The following is a 22,030-nucleotide window of genomic DNA, read 5'->3' on the forward strand; positions in this document are numbered from 1 at the left end:
AGTCCCTTAAAGCCAATGATCTCTGTATTGACATACCATCATGGGGATGAAGACATTTTAAAGTGATTCAACATCTGTAACAGCTTTCTGAAGTGTCTCTAGGCTGATACACCAGTAAGGCACATACTGGTGCCCTTGTACATCTAGAATGTTTCAAGTTTGTCTACTGCATCTTGATCAAGATTATTCTTTGTGTTTATAGATTACTTGCCTCATAATAATAATAATCTAATAATCTAATAATAGATTATTATTATTATGAGGCAAGTAAAATAAAACTTAGCTGTTATATAGTATAATATTATATTATATTGATTATATTTATACATTACATTATATGAATACTTAAAAATATTGAATAGGATCTTTATTTACACTGCACTATTCATTCACTAATCCATATTCACCCAGTGATATTACCTTTTGATTCTAAACTTCACAGCTAGTTGTCAGTCTCATCCCATGCTAACATCAAGTCTTCTACAGGTCTTGGAGTCCTACACTAGACTCTAAAAGTTCTAGTGAGGAGATATCAATGACTTTTTTTACCCTGAAACTCTGATACTGGACCCTTGGCTTTTTGTTTCATTTCCTGCAGTCTCAAAATACTCCTATAGCCAATTCAGCTGCACATGGGGGCGCTGTTGGCTCATACAATAATGTGTGGGACCTCAGATTCCAGTAAATATGGTACATCTTCTGTATATTACGCAGTTTCTCTCCAAGGGTCATTGCCGGTAAGGGAACTAGAATGGAGAGGAACACTGCCTACATCAGAACTCTCAGGGCCTTTACCTGTGACACCAATATGCCACAGCTGCTCCGCCTCAGACATGCTCTCCCCTCTTCTGCAGGTTTGACTTGCCAACACCCATCAGTCCTCTCTTTTGGAAAGTGGAAGAGAATCGCTGACTATGAGAAGCAATCCTAGAAGGTGAAGATTGCTCTGTAGGCTGAAAGGATGCCTTTAGTCTTTTCTAACTCTGCTATAACCCTCTGTAAGAGCAGAAGCAGCGTCACCGACAGACCTGTGGCTTCTAATCAACTCCCAGCCTGGTACACTGCCCTCATGAAAGTCAAATTTGCCACACTGACTTCCAACAATTCCAGCTTCTATGTCCATGACCTTCTGTGAGTACCCAGTGCTGTTCATTATATGTGACAAGGCCCTTGCTGAATTGAATGCATCGTGTAGAATGATCCTGCATGGGAGAATAAATCTGTGCAATACTAGATCCACCATGTACATAGATGTATATTGTTTTTAGATTATGTGAACCAGCATGCACCTATACAAGGAAACAAAATCCTGCTCCAAAGATTATTTGAGAAACTATATTATAAACAACAGCAACTACTTACACATGCTGCTGCCTCACGACCATTCAAAAGCTCAGTCCATTACTTGTTCTTTTCTTTCCATTTAGTATAAGGGAAGTTGTAGCACATAATTGGAATGATTGCTGCCAAAGTGGCCATGGTTCACTTTGAGTTATAGAAAACTCAAACAGGATAAGAAAATACAGATACTTAAATACATTTTTAAAAGAAAACACCCACCTCTGACTGGATGCCAGACTATTGATGACTGTGCAGCAAAAAGTGACGTTGCTCAGTCGTGTCCGACTCTTTGCGACCCCGTGGACTGTAGCCCACCAGGCTCCTCCATCTATAGAGTTTTCCAGGCAAGAGTACTGGAGTAGGTTGCCATTTCCTTCTCCAGGGGATCTTCCCAACCCGGGGCTCGAACCCGGGTCTCCCACATTGCGGGCAGATGCTTTACTGTCTGAGCCACAGAAGATAGATGAATTAAAGCATGTGAGAAAGTAACAAGCTCCTGAAGTCACCACAATCTGGGAACTACTCATGTTTTCTAGAGAAAATAGTTTTCCAAGCCTTAAAAGAAATGAATTTCCTTTCATTATTCTACAGGTTGTATGACTGTTATTTTTGTGTTAAATCAACCCATATAATATTGCTTTCAATAGCACAGTTTGAGTTTATTTATGCAATGAATATCTAATTGATTTATTAACTAAATATTTATTGCGATCTCTTCTAGGTGCTGGATATATAGGACTGGACAGCTTAAAATTCTTATCCCCACTAAATTTACATTTTAGAAGAGGGTGATAAAAATGAATAAACAATAAAACACATAATATGTCTGATGGTGATAAGTGCTTTGAGAAAATAAAAGCAAGGAAAGGCAGGCTGCCATTTTAAGCAGGTGGTCAAGAAAGACCTTTCTGAGAAGGTGATATTTCATTAAAGGACATCTTATATCTTGTAGAAATCAACATTTGTGCTGTGACCAGAAGGTTGAGAAGAAAGAACAAACCAAGAAGAGATTTAGAGAGGAGTGTTTGGGCAGAGAAAACACAGAGTCTAAAAGGCTTGGATTGGAATGAGTTTTTTTGCAATAAGGAGAGAAACAGATCAGAATGTTTGGAGGCTGATGAGTGACAGGGGGAGTGCAATGAATGAGGTCATAGACAGAAGCAGAGGGCAGATTGGTAGGGTCTTGGTATTAGCTTCCTAGGGCTGCCATAACAAATTTCCACAAACTCTGTGACTTAGAACAATAGAAATTCATAGTTCTGGAAGCGAGAAGTCTGAAGTTAAAGATATCTGCAGATTATGCTCTCTCAGAAGGCTCTAGTGGAGGAGACTTCCTTGGTTTGTGGAACCATAACTCCAATCTCTGCCTTTGTCTTCAAAATGCCTTGTTCCTTCATTCTCTTTGTCTTCCTCTTTTCTGAAAAAGGAATCCTTCACTGGGTTTAGGGTCTACTAGCTCAGGATGATCTCATCTTGAGATTTCCCATAATTACTTCTGCAAAGAACTTTGTTCCAAAAAAGTCACATTCTGAGATTCCAAGTAAACATCTTTTAGGGTGACACAATTCAATTCATTACAACCTTGGAAGTCCTGGAAAAAAAGTGTTTGATTTTATGTTCAATAGAAAGTTATCCCAATATGCTTTTAAAAATTCCCTTTGAGCATTATATGGAGAACGGATTGTAAGTGGACAAGGATGGAAGCAAGAAAAGCAATCAGTAAGATTGGGCTTTGCTCTGGTAACCCAGGAGAGAGATGATAGTCTTAACTAGACTTATAGCAATGGAGAGGTAGAGGAGATGGTAAGACTTAGGAGCAGATAAGAAATAGAGATGGAAAAAGAGAGGAAGGAAATGTCTCTACCAAGGCTTTGAGCGATTCTGTGTATAATGAAGAGGACTCAAAACAGGGGGAGTTTGGTTGGAAAATTAAGAATTCTCCTTTGGAATTATTTATATAGTCCTGTATTATATGTTTAGTTCTCAAAGTCTTCTGTATTTGAATAGTTATAATAAAGCTTTCATGTAAACAGTCATGACATCTTAAATTGCATCTTGTACCTCTAGTTTTTGTCCCATTAGCTGAAAATAATTAAAGCATTCTTAGTATAGCTGCAGACAGGGATTCTGAAATCTCCTGGCATTTTTTAGATTGGGAGGTATCATCAAAATAATGCAGCATATATGTATGTCAGCTGTATTTTATGTGATTCATACCATCATTACTGAAAACTATTTTAAAAATTCTGACAGTACTTGGAGACCTCAGAGTTCCTCAGACTGATCTGAAAAACAGTAGTGAAGAAATTGACAGCAGGTAAGATTCAGGTATTTCAGTTTGTGATTACCATAAAAAATGCCCTAGGGTATCTGTCATTGTAGAAAGGTTTTAAAAAAAAAAAAAAGAGGTAAAAGTGCAGGTTGCTCCAGGGAATGCCCTGTTTACAATAGCTCTTAGGATGTTAGGTCTAAAGACTTCCTTCAAGGAAAATCCTCCAGAGAAGTTTGAACTCTTAATGAAAAGGCACATCTTGGCCTGGTATAGAATAAGACTTATAGCCCAGGTGATGTCCAAGCCTTCAGAATATTTTATTAACTGCAGTGGAGGTTGACTATTAGGATATGGATTAGCAGACTGCAGAAACCACAGCTTTCTCATTCATTAACTTATTTCTTCATCACTGATCCCACTGTCCTGTGTTTGCCTCACCACCCATCACCCAGGTGAGAGTGGGTAGGGTAACTATGGAGCATTGATTCTCTTAGGGAGCCTGAAATCTTGAGTCTGTTCTTTGGAATTGGGCTTTGCCTTTCACTCTCCTGTTCCTCTATCTTTTCAACCTGGTTTCTAGAGAGAATACTTGCTCATCTTTTGCAGCTTCTCCTGAGTAACGGCCTCATGAATTCTTTTCTGCAACTCCAAGGAGGAGGATTAAGCTATCAACCAGGGATACTAGAGTGACTGCAAGGTTGTGGATACCCACTGCCTCTCTTTTTGCATCAAAAGCTAATCTGCCAGATTCTCCTCTGCCTATTGCTATCTCAGTGCTCTCCTTTCAGAGACTGCTTCCTCCTTCCTTTTAACAACTTAGGTTTGAACACTGGGAGGAAGGAAGACAAGGATGGAACCTGAACCTCCTGTCCTGGCAAGATCTAGTTGTGTCTGGAGGTCCCTGAATGGCCACACAAGGCTACGTGAGTCTGCTCATTTGTGTGTGCTGACATACACAGATCTTGGCATCTTGTCCTTTATCACACTGAACTTGTCCTTCTTCATTTGGTTGTGGCTGACAGTTCACTCACCCTCTTTAATCTGGTAATCTAGGATTTAACCTAGGATTTTAATCTTTAACCAAGGATTTTCTAAGTCAAGATCTTCCACCTCAGGTCAGAGTTCGACGTCCCAACAGCTAACATAGCCCTCTCTTTTCACTTAAATTTCTCTTGAGAGAGTGAATGTATTGGTGAGCTGTGTAGGCCTGAGTCTATTTATTGATTCATTTAACTCATTTTTAAACCTCTACTATATGTCAGGTGATGTTAGTATACAGATAAGTGAGATAGATTTTACTATCTTGAAAAAAACAACTTAGTCCAAGAAGATAGATGTTTAATCAAATACTTCATGTACAGTGTGACATTTTCACAAAAACAAGGATGTATAAATCTTTTTCTGGACATTGTGAAGATAACAGTCAGTTCTACTTTGTATTCTGATTACAGAGCTTTAAGAAAGTGATTACATTAAAGCTGACTCCAGGTAACTAAATGGGTGGTTAAAATAGAGGAACCAGAGTATTTATGTGAAGGAATGCAAAGTTTTAGAGAACTATAGATGATTGCTTTGATTGCAGTCTAGGATAATAGGTTAAAAAGAGAAAATTTATGGTGTATATGTTGGCAGAAGACAGATCACTCAAAGAATTTGAAAAGAATTAAAGAATGGTATGAAGTTGAGAAGAGAATTCACAATTCTACAGTAGTATCATTTGCATTTTTTATGATTTGTTTTTTCACATGGCTTGAGACAACCAGAAATTATAAGTAAAAATTCAGGATGGGGTTGAGAGGACATAATTAAGATGTAGAAAAATAAGAGCAGAAAGTGATCCTACAATAGCAAAAGTGAGAGATTTTTAAGAAATATTTATAGTCAAATTATGCCAAATTCCTTAGACATTGAAGATGATATGGGATGAGAAAAGGTCATTGAATGGACAAAAGAGTATCTTTGATTTCAATACAATCATAAAAATAAAAAAAGAGACTGAAAGGATTTGAAGAGTCAGTGATATTGTTAGGTAGTTAGAACAGGGAAAAGGAGTCCAAAATGGTGGTGGCTAAAAGACAAGGAAAGGAAAAGCCCATGAAAATAGAACAGAGGAAGGTCAGAGGAAGGTCAAAGGAAGGTCAGAGGACCAGAGGGAGGACTTCAGGTAGAACAGCACTCCTGACTAAGCCCAGTTTGCATAAGACAGGCCCAGGGGGAAGAAAAAACAAAAAAAACATATAAAAAGAGGAGCCTTGGCTCACTCGTGCTCTCTCTCTCTCTCTCCCCCTCTCTCTCCCCCCACCTCCCCACCGCCACCCCGCGCTGGTGCACTCCTCCACTCTCTGATTCTCCTGCTATCTTCTAAATAAAATTGAGCTGTCACACTGATTTGTCTAAGAGCCATGACACGGTTTGTCCAAGACCTGAGAGCTGTGATGCGCTGAGGGCTTTAATGTCCGTCACTCCAAATCATTGCTGTGATGAGACAGGAACCGAGGAGCATACACTCGCCCGACAATATGATGAAAAAGTAGAAGTGATGGGTAATGAGTAACTGATGAACTTAGGAACAGAAGTCAGATAGCAACAAGGAATAGTATGATGAAGGAAGGTTGTGCAGCTTCTTTTTTTTCCCCCAGAGGAAAAAGTTAACGTAGTTAAAATTTAAAAGTTACTTAACTATCTTAAGGCTCAGTTTCACTATTTATGAAAAATAATTGGATGATATTACCAAAGAGTAAGATCATTCTAAAGAATGAATGGGATAATGACTATCAAGAGTTTAATGCAGGACCTCTCAGTGAAAAGCAGATTTAAGAAACAATATTTATAATGGTCCAGAATATAAAGTCAGAGGATAGGAAGAGGCAAGAGATGAGAGTGAAGAGGTAGGCAGAAAATAGAGAACAAAGGATTGAGTGAAAGATTACTTATTCTCTGCATACAAAACAATTTGTTTTTATTATAGATGTAAAATCACATAAAAATGGAAAGAAAAAACTTTAATAATCCCATCACCCAGAAAGACACACATATGAACACTTTGACCAGGCAAATTTTTAAATATAAAATATTTTTACAATTCACATTTCATCTTAAATATTTTGCAAAATTTTGATATTAAATAATTTTACAGTTTTTCAGGGACTCCATAGTATTCCATCATTTGTATGTTCTATATTTGATATTTTGAGAACATTTCTTCTTTTAAAAAGTTTTAGTTATAATATTGTAACAAAATCCTCACAGATTTATTTTATCCATATTGTTTTTTGATGAACTATTATTATATTTATTCATGACAAAATAGTAAGTCTGATTTACTTTATCAAAGTATACTGCTCATTTCAAGGCATTTTCTCTATGTTGACAAATTACCCATTATGCAGGTTTTAATATTTTTGTTTCCAAAAAAACAAGAACTTCATTATCATTGAATACTACAAATTTTAAAAATTCATGCCAATGTGATGGTCAAAAAGACATCTAATTTTAATGTGCTTTTTCTTGTATTGAGATTGAAATTTACTAATTATGAATTGTCAACTCATGTGTATACCTTTTTCCTATATTTATAATTTATTTTCTGATTATCATTAGACTTTTAATACTAATTATAAAATTAATATCAAGAATATTAATCCTTGATCTCCTACATTTGCTAAAGTTAATTTTTCCATGTTGTTGTTTACTTTCAAATTTTGTTTTGTGAATGCACTAAAAACTTTTCCCCAGCTTTACTGAGTTATAACTGACAAATAAAAATTGCATATATATTGTATATATTTAAGGTACACAATGTGAGGTTTTGATGTATGTATACATTGTGAAATGATTACAAAAATCAAGTTAATTAATATATCTGTCTCCTTACAGTTACTTTGGGGGGGGGAGAAAAATTAAAATCTATTCTCAGCAAATAAGTGTACAGTACAGTATTATTAACCATAGTCACTGTGCTATATATCAGAGCTTCAGAACTTATTCAACCTGTCTGATTGAAACGTTTTACCCTTTTATCAACATTTTCTTATTGTCCCTACTTGCCAGTCCCTGGTAACCACTATTCTACTCTTTGCTTCTATGAGATCAATTTTTCAGATGCCACATACAAATTAGGACATAAAGTACTTGTCTCTCTGTCTCTGGTTTATTTCAATTAGCATAATGTCCATCAGGTTCATCCAAATTGTCACAGATAGCAAAATTTCCTTCCTCTTTAAGACTGAATAATATTCCATTGCATATGTGTGTGGGGGTCTGTATCATAATTTCTTTATCCAGTCACCCATGAACAGATTCTTAGGCTCTTTCCATAATCTTGGCTATTGTGAATAATGCTGTAATGAACTTGGGAGTGCAGATGTCTCTCTGAGATGCAAATTTCACTTCTTTTGATTATATATCCAGAAGTGGGACCACTGGATCATTTGGTAGTTCTGTTTTTAATTTTGAGGGGAAATTCCATACTGTTTTTCAAATCGTTTCCCACCAACAATATAAGTGTCCCCTTTTCTCCGCATTCCGTCAAAATGCGTTATCTTTTGTCTTTTTAATAGTAGTTCTCCTAATAGGTGTGAGATTATTGTGGTTTTATTTATATTTCCCTGATGATTAGTGATACTGAGCCTCTTTTCATATCCCTGTTGGCCATTTGTATGCCTTCTTTTGAGAAATATCTATTCAGTTCTTTCACTTTAAAATCAGGTTATGTATTTTCTTGCTATTGTCCTGTTTGAATGAATGTGTAAAGGGTAAAATAAGTTAGGTTTTTTTATAGCTTGCACTTTTGTTGTAATGCTCAGAAAGGTATTCTACTACATGAGATCAATGGATAGTTACCTTATTTTTAAATGTTTAAGGTTATTTATATGTGTGTATCCACGTGTAATGAGCAGACACATATCCTTCACCCTTCTGTAGTGTTTTCTTTGTAGTGAGTGAAGTGGACACATTTCAGTTGTTTGTCAACTCTAGGCATACCTCAGAGATACTAGGGGTTCAGCTGCAGACCACTGCAATAAAGTGAGTATTGCAATAAAGTGAGTCGTGAGTTTTTTGGCTTCCCAGCACATATAATAAAAGTTATATTTACACTAAATATACTAAAGACTATTAAGTGTGCCATGACATTATGTCTAAAAAAAAATGTACATGCTTTAATTAAAAAATACTTTATTACTAAAAATGCTAACCATTATCTGAGTCTTCAGCAAGTTATAATCTTTTTGCTAGTGGAAGGTTTAAAATATTGCGAGAATTACCAAAACACGATACAGATACACTAAGTGCAAAAATGCTTTCAGAAAAAAAAAAAATGGTGCAAGTGGACTTGCTCAACTCAGAATTGCCACAAATCTTCAATTTATTTAAAAAAAAATGCAGTATCTGCAAAGCATAGTAAAGTGAAGTGTAATTAAAAATAGGTATGCCTGTGGTCAATCATTTCAGCATGATTTGCTGAATAATATGTGCTTTACTGACTTATCAGAAGCATTTACACAATTCTTGCACAGCCTTGGAAGGTTCTAATTTTTATTCTGATCCGGTGGTATATCTTTCAGCTTTTACATTATTCTAATATTATCTTCATTGTTATAATTTATATTGTTTGTACTGTATTACCATTGTAATTCCTTCAGGTTTTTCATTTTAAATAATTTAAATTTTCTTCTTTACTTAGAAAATGCAGGCTGCATTGTACAAGTCAAAGAGTATAGATAAGGTTTAAAAGTAAAAGTGTGATCTCAGTCACTTGCCCTGCTCCCTCGAGAATTCTACTTTCTGGGGATAATCACTGTTGACAGATTAATTTCTATTGATCTACAAATCATATATACAAACTATTCTTCTAGACTTTGTAAGAATCTTTAAATATGGTTATTTTTATTTTTTATGTTTGACTTTTGAGAAAAAGCTAGGTTCTAATGTCAGACTTATATGACAATAATTTCTCTTTTAGACTTTCAGCAATAAAGGAGCTTTTAAATAGCTATTTGTACATTTTATTATGTCAAACTCTAATAAATTAGATGATCAAATTATCAAAACTGGTTAATGCATTTGAATCTTATTATTAAGTATTTGACATTTTATTTACTATTCTCTTCACTTTCATACATGTTTGGAAATTTCCATAGTAAGACTTTCAAAAAGAGAGAAAAACATGACTAAATCAAACTACTAAGTTTGTCTTTGCCCCTTCATTCTACACACTTAGAAGCCTCTCCATCCCCTATCATATTTGGCCTTAACATTGAATTTTGCTAGCAACACAGATCCAGTTCCAAAAGATGAACAAAGGGCAAAAGAAGGAAAAGTGTAAAAACAGGGAGAAGAAGCATTTTCCTCACTCAGGCATAGCAGCCATGTGTTACTATGCTTTGTCCTTCATTTTCCTAATATTCAGTTACTTCTAGATTACAATCCCATTACTGTAATGGGATATTCTATATAATATTATGGGCTAGCTTTGTTTACTGTCCTAATTTCTTTAAATGCTTTGTATGTTATTTAATGTTTACATAAGCACTATAAGATATGTATTATTAATCTCATCATTTTGCAGATGAGCAAAGCAAGGCACAGAAAAGCCAAGTAATTTGCTATTAGTCACATATCAACCAGGAAAACTAGGATTTAAACCCTGTAGTTTAGCTACCGAGCCCCAACTGCCCATCAGTGAGTTATGCCGTCTCCTGACAAATGGCAGCAGCCCATGAGCAGTTGACTCTCACTATAGGAGAAATGACTGTGGAAACACACATATGCCACAAATATACATGTATACACAGATACACACACCCATTCACACTCCATTTAAAAGATTAAAATGAGGTATCACATACAAAGTCTGACAATTTGCCTATGTATGTATTTATGCTATATAGTTATATACAATTGATTTTGTAAGTCCTTTATAGTTAAGAATAATTTTAAAATTCTGTTAAACTGTTTGCAAATATTTTCTCAGATTTATTTATTTTAAATTTTGTTTAGAGTGGCATTCACTCATAGCATCCTGATATTCTTAAATTGCCAGTTTTGTGGGCATTTTTCTTTATGATTTCTTTCTCTTCGTGTGTATGTATGTGTGTGCTTGTTTAGGGAAGTTTTTACTACCCAAAGATTGAATAGACCAATAGATAGATAAATCAAAAAATAGATAGACTATCTAATTACATAGAAAATTAAAGTGTTTTTAAAAATTAGATAATTCAATTGGGATTAATTATTGCTTATACTTATATGTATGTATAAATATGCTTATATAAACATATACATGTAATATTCTAAAGTGAATATCCAATTGTTCTATATCTTTTACTAAGTGATACACTTCAGATGCCACATTTGTCAAATATAAAATTTTCATACATACTAGGAAATATTTCTGTTCTATAATATATTTATTGGTCAAATGCTTTATACTGGTTATAAACTTTAACTTCTGGTTATATACAATATTAATAAGCATGGAAAATTTTATTACATATTTTATATCTGGTTGGGTATATTTCCTCTACTCCATCATTTTTCTTTTCCACACCTCATTTTCTACTATAAAATTACTAATCTAGAAGAAATTAAAAATAAGCTTATTAAATTCCATTACAAAAATCTTATGTGAATTTGGTTGGAATTTCAATCAATTTATGGATTAATTTGGATGAAATGAACATCTTTACAAGATTATGTTTTGTGTAAGTCAGACACAACTTAGCAACTGACTGAATTGATGCATAAAATTAATTCTGCCTATTCATTTATTCAAATATAATGTTTCCTGGTTTTCTTCATATAGGTCTTTGAATGTTTTTTAACTGTATACTGTTAAGTTTAGTGACTGTGAAGGAATTCTTTTTTTTTTACTAAAATTTCTACTTATTTTTCACTTACTCATCTTACTAAGCTTGCTTTAGATCTCTTTGAGCTTTTTAAAGATGTACAATTAGAGATCCGCAAATAATCTTTGTCAGTTTTCTCAATATCTTTCCGTGAATTCTCTCTATTGTCCTTTAGGCAGGACACCTCAAAATGCTTTAAAATATGTTCAAATATGCCTGTTATTTGTGGGCCTATAAATATGAGTTTGAGTTAACTCTGGGAGTTGGTGATGGACAGGGAGGCCTGGTGTGCTGCAGTTCATGGGGTTGAAAATAGTCAGACACGACTGAGCGACTGAATTGAACTGATAAATAGCTCTGCCATAGTGGATGAGCTCTAAAACCCTTAAAACGGAGAAAGTCTGTGGATTTATCTTCAAGGAGTGGAGAGAACTGGGCTAAACCTTAACCTTCTCCACAACCAGTTTGTTAGTGAGAAAGGAACATAATCGCAGGATATAGAAAGGGTGACAAAGGCTTAGAGGAACCAGTTTGAAAATTTCTCTGAGTCTGTTTCATCTTCTGTATTTGGGGGATAATAATAATTAATTCATGGAATTAAGATTTAAAATTAAAAGGATAAAGAAACAATAATGACTGGCCCCAGGACATTGCCTGACACACGATAATTAGTGTTATTCTTGCCAAAGGGCTTTGTGCAAAGAGAGAGAAAAGAGTGTTGAGGACAGAATAGGGCATATTGAAAGGACACCACAGAGAGGCAGCTATTTTTACTGATGCACCTCAGCGTCCTCTTCACAATGAGAACAAATGACAGGTGAATTTAAGGGCTGGGATTACAAACAACAATACCTTCCTTTAACTTCCTTTTCCTGGCTTCAGAGCACTTGTTTAGGATTACTTTGTAAATATAAAGACAAAAATCTGCCTTCACAAATGTTATCAGTTTGCAATATAAAAATCTAACAGGTTTAAAGCAACTGCAGTATGTTTGTTTCCCAAGCTCATATAAAAGGAAGGATGTACTGTGAGCAGCCCTTATAATCTTCTCAGACCTATGTGTAGTCCAGCCAAGGCTCGGTCATCTAGTATATTCAAGATGATTGCTGGCTCTCTGGTTCTACTGAAAGATTCAAGGGCAGAGAAAAATCAGAAATAGATTTCAATTGTCAGAACTACCAAGCAAAAAGAAAACTCTTCTAACATATGGAAGCAGATAAGAGTTGGAAGTCAATGGCCCAGTTTTGTATATTGATTGATAAAATGCTTGTTACTCATATAGTTTTTAACTGATCAATATGTGTGTGCTTTTTTTTTCTTGGTGCTGACCTATAAAGAGTATTAAATATTCATGGGAGAAGCAAACCAAACATATGTGACTGAATTTGTCTTCCTGGGCCTTTCACAGGACCCACACACACAAGTCCTGCTCTTCTTCCTTTTTCTGATCATCTACCTGCTGACTGTGCTGGGAAATCTGCTTATTGTTGTGCTCATTCACATAGATTCCAGGCTCCACACACCCATGTACTTTTTCCTTAGAAACTTGTCCTTTGCTGATCTCTGTTTCTCTACTACTACAGTTCCCCAGGTGCTAGTCCACTTCCTGGTCAAAAGGAAAACCATTTCCTTTGCTGGATGCTCAACACAGATAGTTGTTCTACTTCTGGTTGGGTGTACTGAGTGTGCTCTGCTGGCAGTGATGTCCTATGACCGGTATGTAGCTGTCTGCAAGCCCCTGCGCTATACCACCATCATGACACATTGGGTATGTGCCCAGCTGGCCATAGGGTCCTGGGCCAGTGGAGCATTTGTGTCTCTGGTGGACACCACATTCACGTTGTGTCTGCCCTACCGAGGGAACAATATCATTAACCATTTTTTTTGTGAACCTCCTGCCCTCCTGAAGCTGGCTTCTGCAGACACCTACAGGACAGAAATGGCCATCTTTGCAATGGGTGTGGCCATCCTCCTAGCTCCTGTCTCCCTGATCCTGGTCTCCTACTGGAATATCATCTCCACTGTGATCCAGATGCAATCTGGGGAGGGACGGCTCAAGGCTTTCTCTACCTGTGGCTCCCATCTCACTGTTGTTGTCCTCTTCTATGGCTCAGCAATATTTGCCTACATGAGACCGAACTCCAAGATAATGAATGAAAGAGATAAAGTGATTTCTGTTTTCTACTCAGCAGTCACACCCATGCTGAACCCCATCATTTATAGTCTGAGGAACAAGGATGTCAAAGGGGCTCTCAAGAGGGTGACTGCAAAATAGTTTTTTTGAATGTGGGAATCTCTGATTTTGATGACAGTTTTAGGAATGTGGAGAGAAGTGACTTTATTATAAAATTTTCCCATTTTCATTCCATTCCTACATTTCTGTTTTCTTCTCCTATTTTCCCACATGTCTTCTCAAATAAGTTCAGCATATTGCCTAATCAAAGCAAGGGACCTTGGTAGACACAGGAAAGTAATATAGAAAGGAAAAGAAGGGAGAAAAATATAGAAAGAAAGGAAGGAAGGAAATGAAAAGTTGATGAATAAACAGTCACTACTCTGCAAGCCCATACAAGCTAATAAGGAAATCAAAACAAGTAGACAACTGGACATCAAAAAAACAAAGAAGCAAACAAAACTATCACAAATACAAGAATGTATTTCTGGCAAATGGATTCATTTTCTTTATTGAAAATGCATGCACTTGCATGCATTCATCAAATATATTTTGAATATATCATATATTTCAGGTATATTTCTGGAAGATCAGGCTATAGATGTAAAAAAAGTAAAGTCTTGATGGTGTTATATTTCTAGCATAGCTTAAAATTCTCATTTTAACAATATCTGAAATTTTAAAGGGAGAATATTTAATGAACAGCAAATGGCAGAATTTTTCTAAGAGTATGTATATGTTAAGAAAATAATGAGCTATAAAGATGAAAGTAAGAAAGAATCTAGACTGAAAAACACTCTTTTTTGTACTGAAGAATTTGCCCAGCATGTAATTCTGAAAATGTTGAATATGGATAATTTATAAGACAGTAATAGATAATGAGGATGAAGTTAAGAAAATGAGAACTGTGGCACTACTTTATGCCTTGGTAAGACATTTATAATGCAGACCATAGTTTTACATATTATGACTTAAAATGATTCCTAGGTTGTTTTTTGAAAATATTGCTCAATACACGATGGAGTAGGGAAGTTGATCTTAGGATTCTCCATTTGTAATGAGTCCCAAGTGATTCTTAAGCACACTAAAAATTGTACACTGCATTTTAGGTAATGGAATGGCTTTTGTAGAAGCCAATTGTGTAATTATTTGCTTAACATCTGAGTCATCCATTAGGCTGCAAATTCCACGGCAGTAAAAATTGTGACTGCTTTGTTGATCTCTACATTATCATTTATAGTAAAGTATCCAGCCATTGTTATTGCTCAAGAAACATTGTTTTAGAATGAATGGATAAAGCTAGAGTTTAAAAGAGAGATATGGGCTAGAGAAATCGATCTTCAAGTTTACTGTATATATTTGCAAGTGAAATTTGACATATCTTAAGATATGTGCCAAAGGTTTTAATCAGAAAACCAAGCTTATGCATTGCAATCTTGAAGGAGTTATATTAAAATGCAAATTCTTGGTCCTATTATAGACCACGGGGTGGCAAAGATGGAGGCAATACAGATGTTTTGTAACAATATCCCAAGGCAAATCTGAAGTGCAATTGTGGAGGAGATGTGATGTTCAAGAAAGATAGTGGGAAAGAATCCAAGACAGAACCTTGCCGTTACCAACATTTCAAGGTGGAAGTATAGCCAATCAAGTCTGAGGCAGCAAGAATCAGAGAAACAGATGGAGGGTCAGATGTGGTGAGAGGAGTGACTGTCCAGGAAAGATTTCTCAAATGACTCAGAGTTTTATGTATTACTGATAAAAGCCTATTGAATTTGTCAATTTGGTCACTACTGATCTTGGCAAAGATTATTACAGCAGAATAATTGAATGGCATAATTATAGACTTTTGGAAATCATACAGAATCAATTTGTGAAGAGGCAACTTTTAAGTTGAAAACTGAAGGATATAAGAGTCAACCAGATAAAGGTGTGATGTGGGGTGGTGGTAAAAGGCTAGAGTCCTTTTCTTTTTACTAAGAGAGGCTTTTCTCACCCTTAATATAACAAAAATATTCTATGTCATCTTCCAATTCTAGTTCTAGTTTTGATACCCCAAATCTGGATTCACCTTTTGGTGGGTATCAAGTCAAAAGACACAGCTAAGGCAAAGTCAAGAGAAGGAAGGATTTCTTGTTTTTCTTGCCTTTTCTGTATTCTTTTGCTCCCTTAAGATCATTAATTACTGAGACCTGCTCAAGGGCTAGCAATATGGCCCGACTTAGACCACAAAATATTTTAGGTGAAAAATGCCTGCTTCCTATGTCAAGGAAGCCATGCCTGGTTCTCTTTGTACAGTGATCCCCTACCTAATCTGCTTACAGTTTTCCTTTATGTAAAATAATACTATTTGCTTTAGCATAGTAGTCAGCAAACTTTTTCTGTAAAGGGGTAGAAACTAAATATATTTAGGTTTTGCAGGCCACACTGTCCCATCACAACTACTATTGCCGTGGGACAGCAAGTCATAGACAATACAAAGATGAATGTGTTCCCATAAACTTCCCCAGGTGTGTTTATCAATCCCTGTTCTAACAGATAAATCTCAAATCTCAGTGGTTTAACAAGCAGAAGCTTATTTTTCACTTATACAAATTCTAGTTGAGAGATGGAGTGGAAGATGTATAGACCTAGGTTGACAGAAGTTCTGCTAAATGCAGGTTTCATGGTTATCTTGCATGTCAATATCCAGAAAAATGAAGATTAAAAGGTTTTTCATTGGTAGGTTTTGTGCCTGAGAAGGAACACACATCATATTCCACTGGTTGAAGTTCAACCACATGGTCCCATATATGCACAGAAAGAAGAGGGACATGAACCTGGGGTGGACAGCCTGACATTAGACTGTGTTTTAACCATTAGATCTTTAAAAAATCTAGAATTTATTTTAGGAGAATATATACATATTCATGTATTATGAATTAGGAATTCATGTAATATGAATTCCTAAATATTTAGCCATTTTTTCTAGTATGGTTACTCATCTTTTCCCATTAATATCAAATACACCATAAAATATACTAAATTTCAATACGAATATTGCATATTTATCAGCTACTACACTTTGTTATATTTCAATTACTGTAGTTTTAGTTGGTAGGACATCTCTCTTACATATCATCTATTCTACAATTTTCTACCTCTTAGCTTATCCAAATTCACTTTTAAAAATGCCATTAAAGTTTTGATAGTTATAACTTTGAATTTATAGGTTATTTAGCAAAAATCTAATATATTGTGTTTAAATAAAATAGTAATCTTTGTATGTACAAACATAGCATATTCCTCTATTTCATCAGTGAAGATATATACAGGCACTTACATGCATATACATTGCTATTATAGAGACTATTCTATATTCATACCTCAATTTTTATGGAGAAGAAGCTATGACACACACATAGCAGAGTCCATGCTCTCATGGAATTTTAATTTTGGAAAGCGGAAACAGAGAGTGAGCAGGTAAACCAAGGTGTAAGAAAGTTTTACATAATGATAAATACAATGAAAAATATTAAAACACAGTGTGTGATAATGCCTTTTGGTTTGGGTGCATGACACTTTAATCAGTAACCTTTTTGAAAAGTTAAGATTTTTAAGATGTGAATGATAAGAAGTAGTAAGACAAGCAGATTTGACAGAAAAACATCACAGGCTAGGAGAATAGCTACTAACTGGCTCTAAAGCAGAAATAATTTTGAACCGTGTAATGGACAATAAGAAGGTCAAAGGAGTTAGAGTGAATGTAAGAGAGCACAGATTCAAATATGGACTGGGTAGACACAGCAAGATCATGTGTATCCTTCTTGAAAAGTGAAATGCTCTGATATGTTTATGATGGTCAATCTTAAACCTTCATAAATAGTTTAAGGAAGGAGAAAGGGAGAAAGCAGATTATAGAGGGACAAGAATGGAAATAAGAAATAGCTATTGTGGAACAATAGGCAACAGATTATGGTGACTGGACTAAGATGCTTTGGGGAGAGACTGCAACAAATGCCCACACTTGGAATGTATTGTATAGATGAAACCAGTAGGATTTACTGGAGTCAATAAGCAAAAAGAGAAAACAATGTCTATTATTTGTTGTACTATAAATGGTAGCAGCACAGCATATTTAAGCTACTAAAGAATAAATATGTGTTTGTATGTTCATGTGAGTCCTCCTTTTCAGCATAAATACATATCTGTAGACTCACACATCTATACATGTCAAACATACCTTTTGCAAGTGTAAGGATATTTCAATATAACTTTGAGATAATGGAAAACCAGTCTTGTTTGTGTGCTTGTTTATCGTGAAATAATAAACATAGCTGTTTACTTGCAACCTTTGCTGATGCCTTGTTTTTCTCTTTTACTCATTTTAGTACTTTTGGAATTTTAGGCAGCATTAAAAAGTCTCCATGTCAAAAACAAAACAAGCAAAAATAAACAAATAAAAAACACCTGTTGGAGTGTCCAGACAGGGGAGTTTCCATGATGGCTGATGTTTGGAAAAAGGAGGAGTGAACATGATGCAAATACATCCAAACCACTACTAGTGTGGGCATTAAACTAGGCTGCTAACATGATCTTTTAAGAAGGTCGTGTGTGCATGCTCAGTCGCATTCAACTCTTTGTGACCCACCGGACCATAGCCCAGCAGGCTCCTTTGTTTATGGAATTTTCCAAGCAAGAATACTGGAGCAGGTTGCCGTTTCCTCCTCCAGGGGATCTTCCCGACCCAGGGATTGAACCTGTGTCTCCTGCATCTCCTGCATTGGCAGGCGAATTCTTTACCACTGAGCCACCTGGAAAACCCTTTTAAGAAGGTCAGTTGGTCTAAAATTTGTACAAAACTCAAGTCCCTGCCCCTGATAACTACATCTCATCAGCTGTATGGTCCTTGCTTAGGCTTCCCAGTTGAAACTTTCTTTTTTGGGACCTTATATTGGTTCAATATGGATTCCTCCAAGTCAGAGGTCATGTCTGAAGTTTGCAAAACCTCCTTCCCCATTTAATTGGGAAACAAAGTTAATTGGGAAACAAAGAGTAAATTTTAAATACAATGTGATCAAATAACAAATGCTGGAAAGGGTGTGGAGAAAAGAGAACCCTCCTACACTGTTGGGGGGAATGTAAGTGCAGCCACTATAGAAAACAGCATAGAGATTCCCCCAAAGAGAAAAATTGAATTACCATATGATTCAGCAAGCCCACTCTCGGGCATCTATCTGGACAAAACTACAAGTCAAAAAGATACATGCACCCCTTTGGTCATACCAGCACTATTCACAATAGCCAAGATGTGGAAATAAACTAAATGCCCATTAACAGATGAATGGGTGAAGATGTGGTATGGGTATATAATGGACTACTACACAGCTATAAAAAAGAATGAATTAATAATGAAGTATTGCCGGGCCAGCCGGAAGATTTCAGCGAGCAACACTACGCGTTCCTTAGGCTAAGAAATAAAGAGACAGGACAGATGGGGTCGAGAGGATCGCTGCAGTCAACGATGATTCCTTATTTCTCAGGGTTACATATATACTAAACCAAGAAGAGAAGCATCCCAAAGAAAATTCGTCCCCATGTACATCATCTTTAAGATAACAATAACCAGAGCTCTCTCATGGCACCAAAGCCATCCTACTTATCTTAAGGGCAGTCGTGCAAAGCCATCTATCTGCACCTTATGTGCATTCAAGGCTCACTAATGGTCTGTTAGGAGTTAACTCGGATAGTAAATTCCAGAGGGGTGGCGGGACAGAGAGCTATGTCTGCGAACAGACCTTGATAATCAATCAAGGCAGCTCCCAGAGTCAGCTCTTTCAAGCCGCTCCCCGCAGCTCCCCCTCTTTTATTTAGTAAAATGGCACGCCTGATTCTTTTGGCGTAAATAATTACTGTGTAGGACAGCCTTGATGTCCCACATCTCTTTGACAAATTTCTTTATGATACAAGGAGTAATGCACACAAAAAGCGCTAATACCAGAAGCATGGCCACGACCCCTGAAAAAAGATGCCAAAGTGAGGTTATTGAAGGAAAATTGGAAAACAAACTGTTAACAAACTCTTCAGCATTTTCTGCCAAATCCATACTAGCCCGAGGAGCATTTTCTATATCAAGAATTTCCTGATGAAGTTGTAATAGATCTAAGGAAATGTTTTCATTATGCCAAATACCATCTAAATGTAATTTTATCTTATTCCAAGGGGTCTCAGTATTATTATAAATTTTTGGAGTTACACAAATCCAACGATAATTAGCATGACATCTAATTTTTGTTCTTAGCTTTAACCCTTGCACTTCTTCTCCCAAAAATCTTACTGCATCATAAAGCGCATTTAGTCTATCCTATAATTTTCTATCTATATCTTCTTGAATCCCTAAAGCTTTGGAAGTAGTTTTTGCTAAATCGTCTACAATGCTAGCAGTTTGCATAGATTGAGCTAAAGATACAGAAGCAGTAACAGCAGAAGCAATTAAAGTTATAAGCGTTACTACTCCTAGAATTATTAATCCTATCCCCCTTCGTGGCCTAGCAAGGGCTGTGCGCACTCTTTCCCATAGTTCAAGCCCAGACTCTTCATACCAGGGCTCAGTAGGATTTACAGGCAACATAACAAATGGTGGTTGTTTAACTATTAAGACTCCAGAATTATTTCTTATTCCTCAAATGCAATTGGTTAGGGTATAATTAAAACAATGAATCTAATATTGACTATTATTCTTAGTAAGATTTACAGAACCAGCAATAATCATAAATGGATAAGGTACACAAGCCCGAGGATATCTCCAGGTTGCATTCCAAAAAAATCCACCTTTAACCTTTTCTCCAGTCTGCATGAAGGATCCGCTTGTTTCAAAAGCGGCCAGCAACTTCCAGACCTCAGTTTGATAAACAAGGGTGCCGCCAAGATTCCAAATTCTCGCTGCAAACTGTCTGTTACTTTCCTTTCCGGGGTTTCTCTCTGAGTCTGGCGACCAGTCCCACAGTGAGTGTGTGCTGTTAGGAATAGAATATACAGTAGCAGTCTCATTCCGGCAGAGTGTCCATGGCCCCGCTCTATGTTTCCCTATCTTTTTCCAAATCTCTAAACTCATAGCCCCTTCCTGCGGAAACCAGGGACATACTTCCTCAACAAAACTAAGAAAAGTCTGCAATTTTGTTTTAGTAACCTGCATTCCCCGATCCTTTAACATTATCTGTAACATATGTACAAACAACTGACGACTATTATCTTGTCCCATGGTTTATACTCTCGACAATATTCCTTCCTGCCCCTCAATATACAAGTACACACACTCTTACTTACCTTAATAGTTTCAATGGGCAGCGGCCGCAAGGAACTTTCGTTGAGCTCCATGCTGTTGGGCGCCACTTGCGGGGCCAGCTGGAAGATTTCAGCGAGCAACACTACGCGTTCCTTTAGGCTAAGAAATAAAGAGACAGAACAGATGGGGTCGAGAGGATCGCTGCAGTCAACGATGATTCTTTATTTCTCAGGGTTACATACATACTAAACCAAGAAGAGAGGCATCCCAAAGAAAATTCTTCCCCATGTACATCATCTTTAAGATAACAATAACCAGAGCTCTCTCATGGCACCAAAGCCATCCTATTTATCTTAAGGGCAGTCGTGCAAAGCCATCTATCTGCACCTTGTGTGCATTCAAGGCTCACTAATGGTCTGTTAGGAGTTAACTCGGATAGTAAATTCCAGAGGGGTGGCGGGACAGAGAGCTATGTCTGTGAACAGACCCTTGATAATCAATCAAGGCAGCTCCCAGAGTCAGCTCTTTCAAGCCGCTCCCCACAAAGTATAATTACAATATTTAATTATGATATAAATAACTATAATTAAACAATTATATTGAATACAACTAGTATATTTTTATTGATTTAATTATATACTTGGTTTATTTATTTTTTATTTATTTATTTTTATTATTATTATTTTTTTTCCAGTGGGTTTAGTCATACATTGATATGAATCAGCCTTGGATTTAATAATTAATTATAATTATCATGTGCAGTGCTTAGTTACTCAATCATGTCTGACTCTTTGTGACCCCATGGACTTAATTAACAACTAATGAATTAATTCATTCTTTTTATGTCTGAGTAGTATTCCACCGTATATATGTGCCATACCTTCATCTGTTCATCTGTTAATGGGCATTTAGGTTACTTCCATGTCTTGGCTATTGTGAGTAGTGCTGATACGAACATAGGGTGCATGTATCTTTTTGACGCAGTTTTGTCCAGATAGGCGTCCAGGAGTGGAATTGTTGGAGCATATGGTAACTCAATTTTTTTTTTTTTTTTAAGAACCACTATACTGTTTTGTATAGTGGCTACACTAACTACATTCCCCCCAACAGTGTAGGAGGGTTCTCTTTTCTCC

The 22,030-nt window shown here is 36.2% G+C and overlaps 1 protein-coding gene across 1 annotated transcript; it reads left to right on the forward strand.

Annotated features, from left to right (window-relative positions):
- The first annotated feature begins 12,766 nt into the window (after positions 1–12,766).
- LOC133051235 (olfactory receptor 2D3-like) lies at positions 12,767–13,735 on the forward strand. Its single transcript, XM_061135782.1, has one exon. The coding sequence runs from the start codon at positions 12,812–12,814 to the stop codon at positions 13,733–13,735; it is 924 nt and encodes a 307-aa protein (XP_060991765.1). The 5' UTR covers positions 12,767–12,811.
- Positions 13,736–22,030: the final 8,295 nt, after the last annotated feature.

This window comes from Dama dama, chromosome 1, assembly GCF_033118175.1.
Source record: "Dama dama isolate Ldn47 chromosome 1, ASM3311817v1, whole genome shotgun sequence".
NCBI lineage: Eukaryota > Metazoa > Chordata > Mammalia > Artiodactyla > Cervidae > Dama > Dama dama.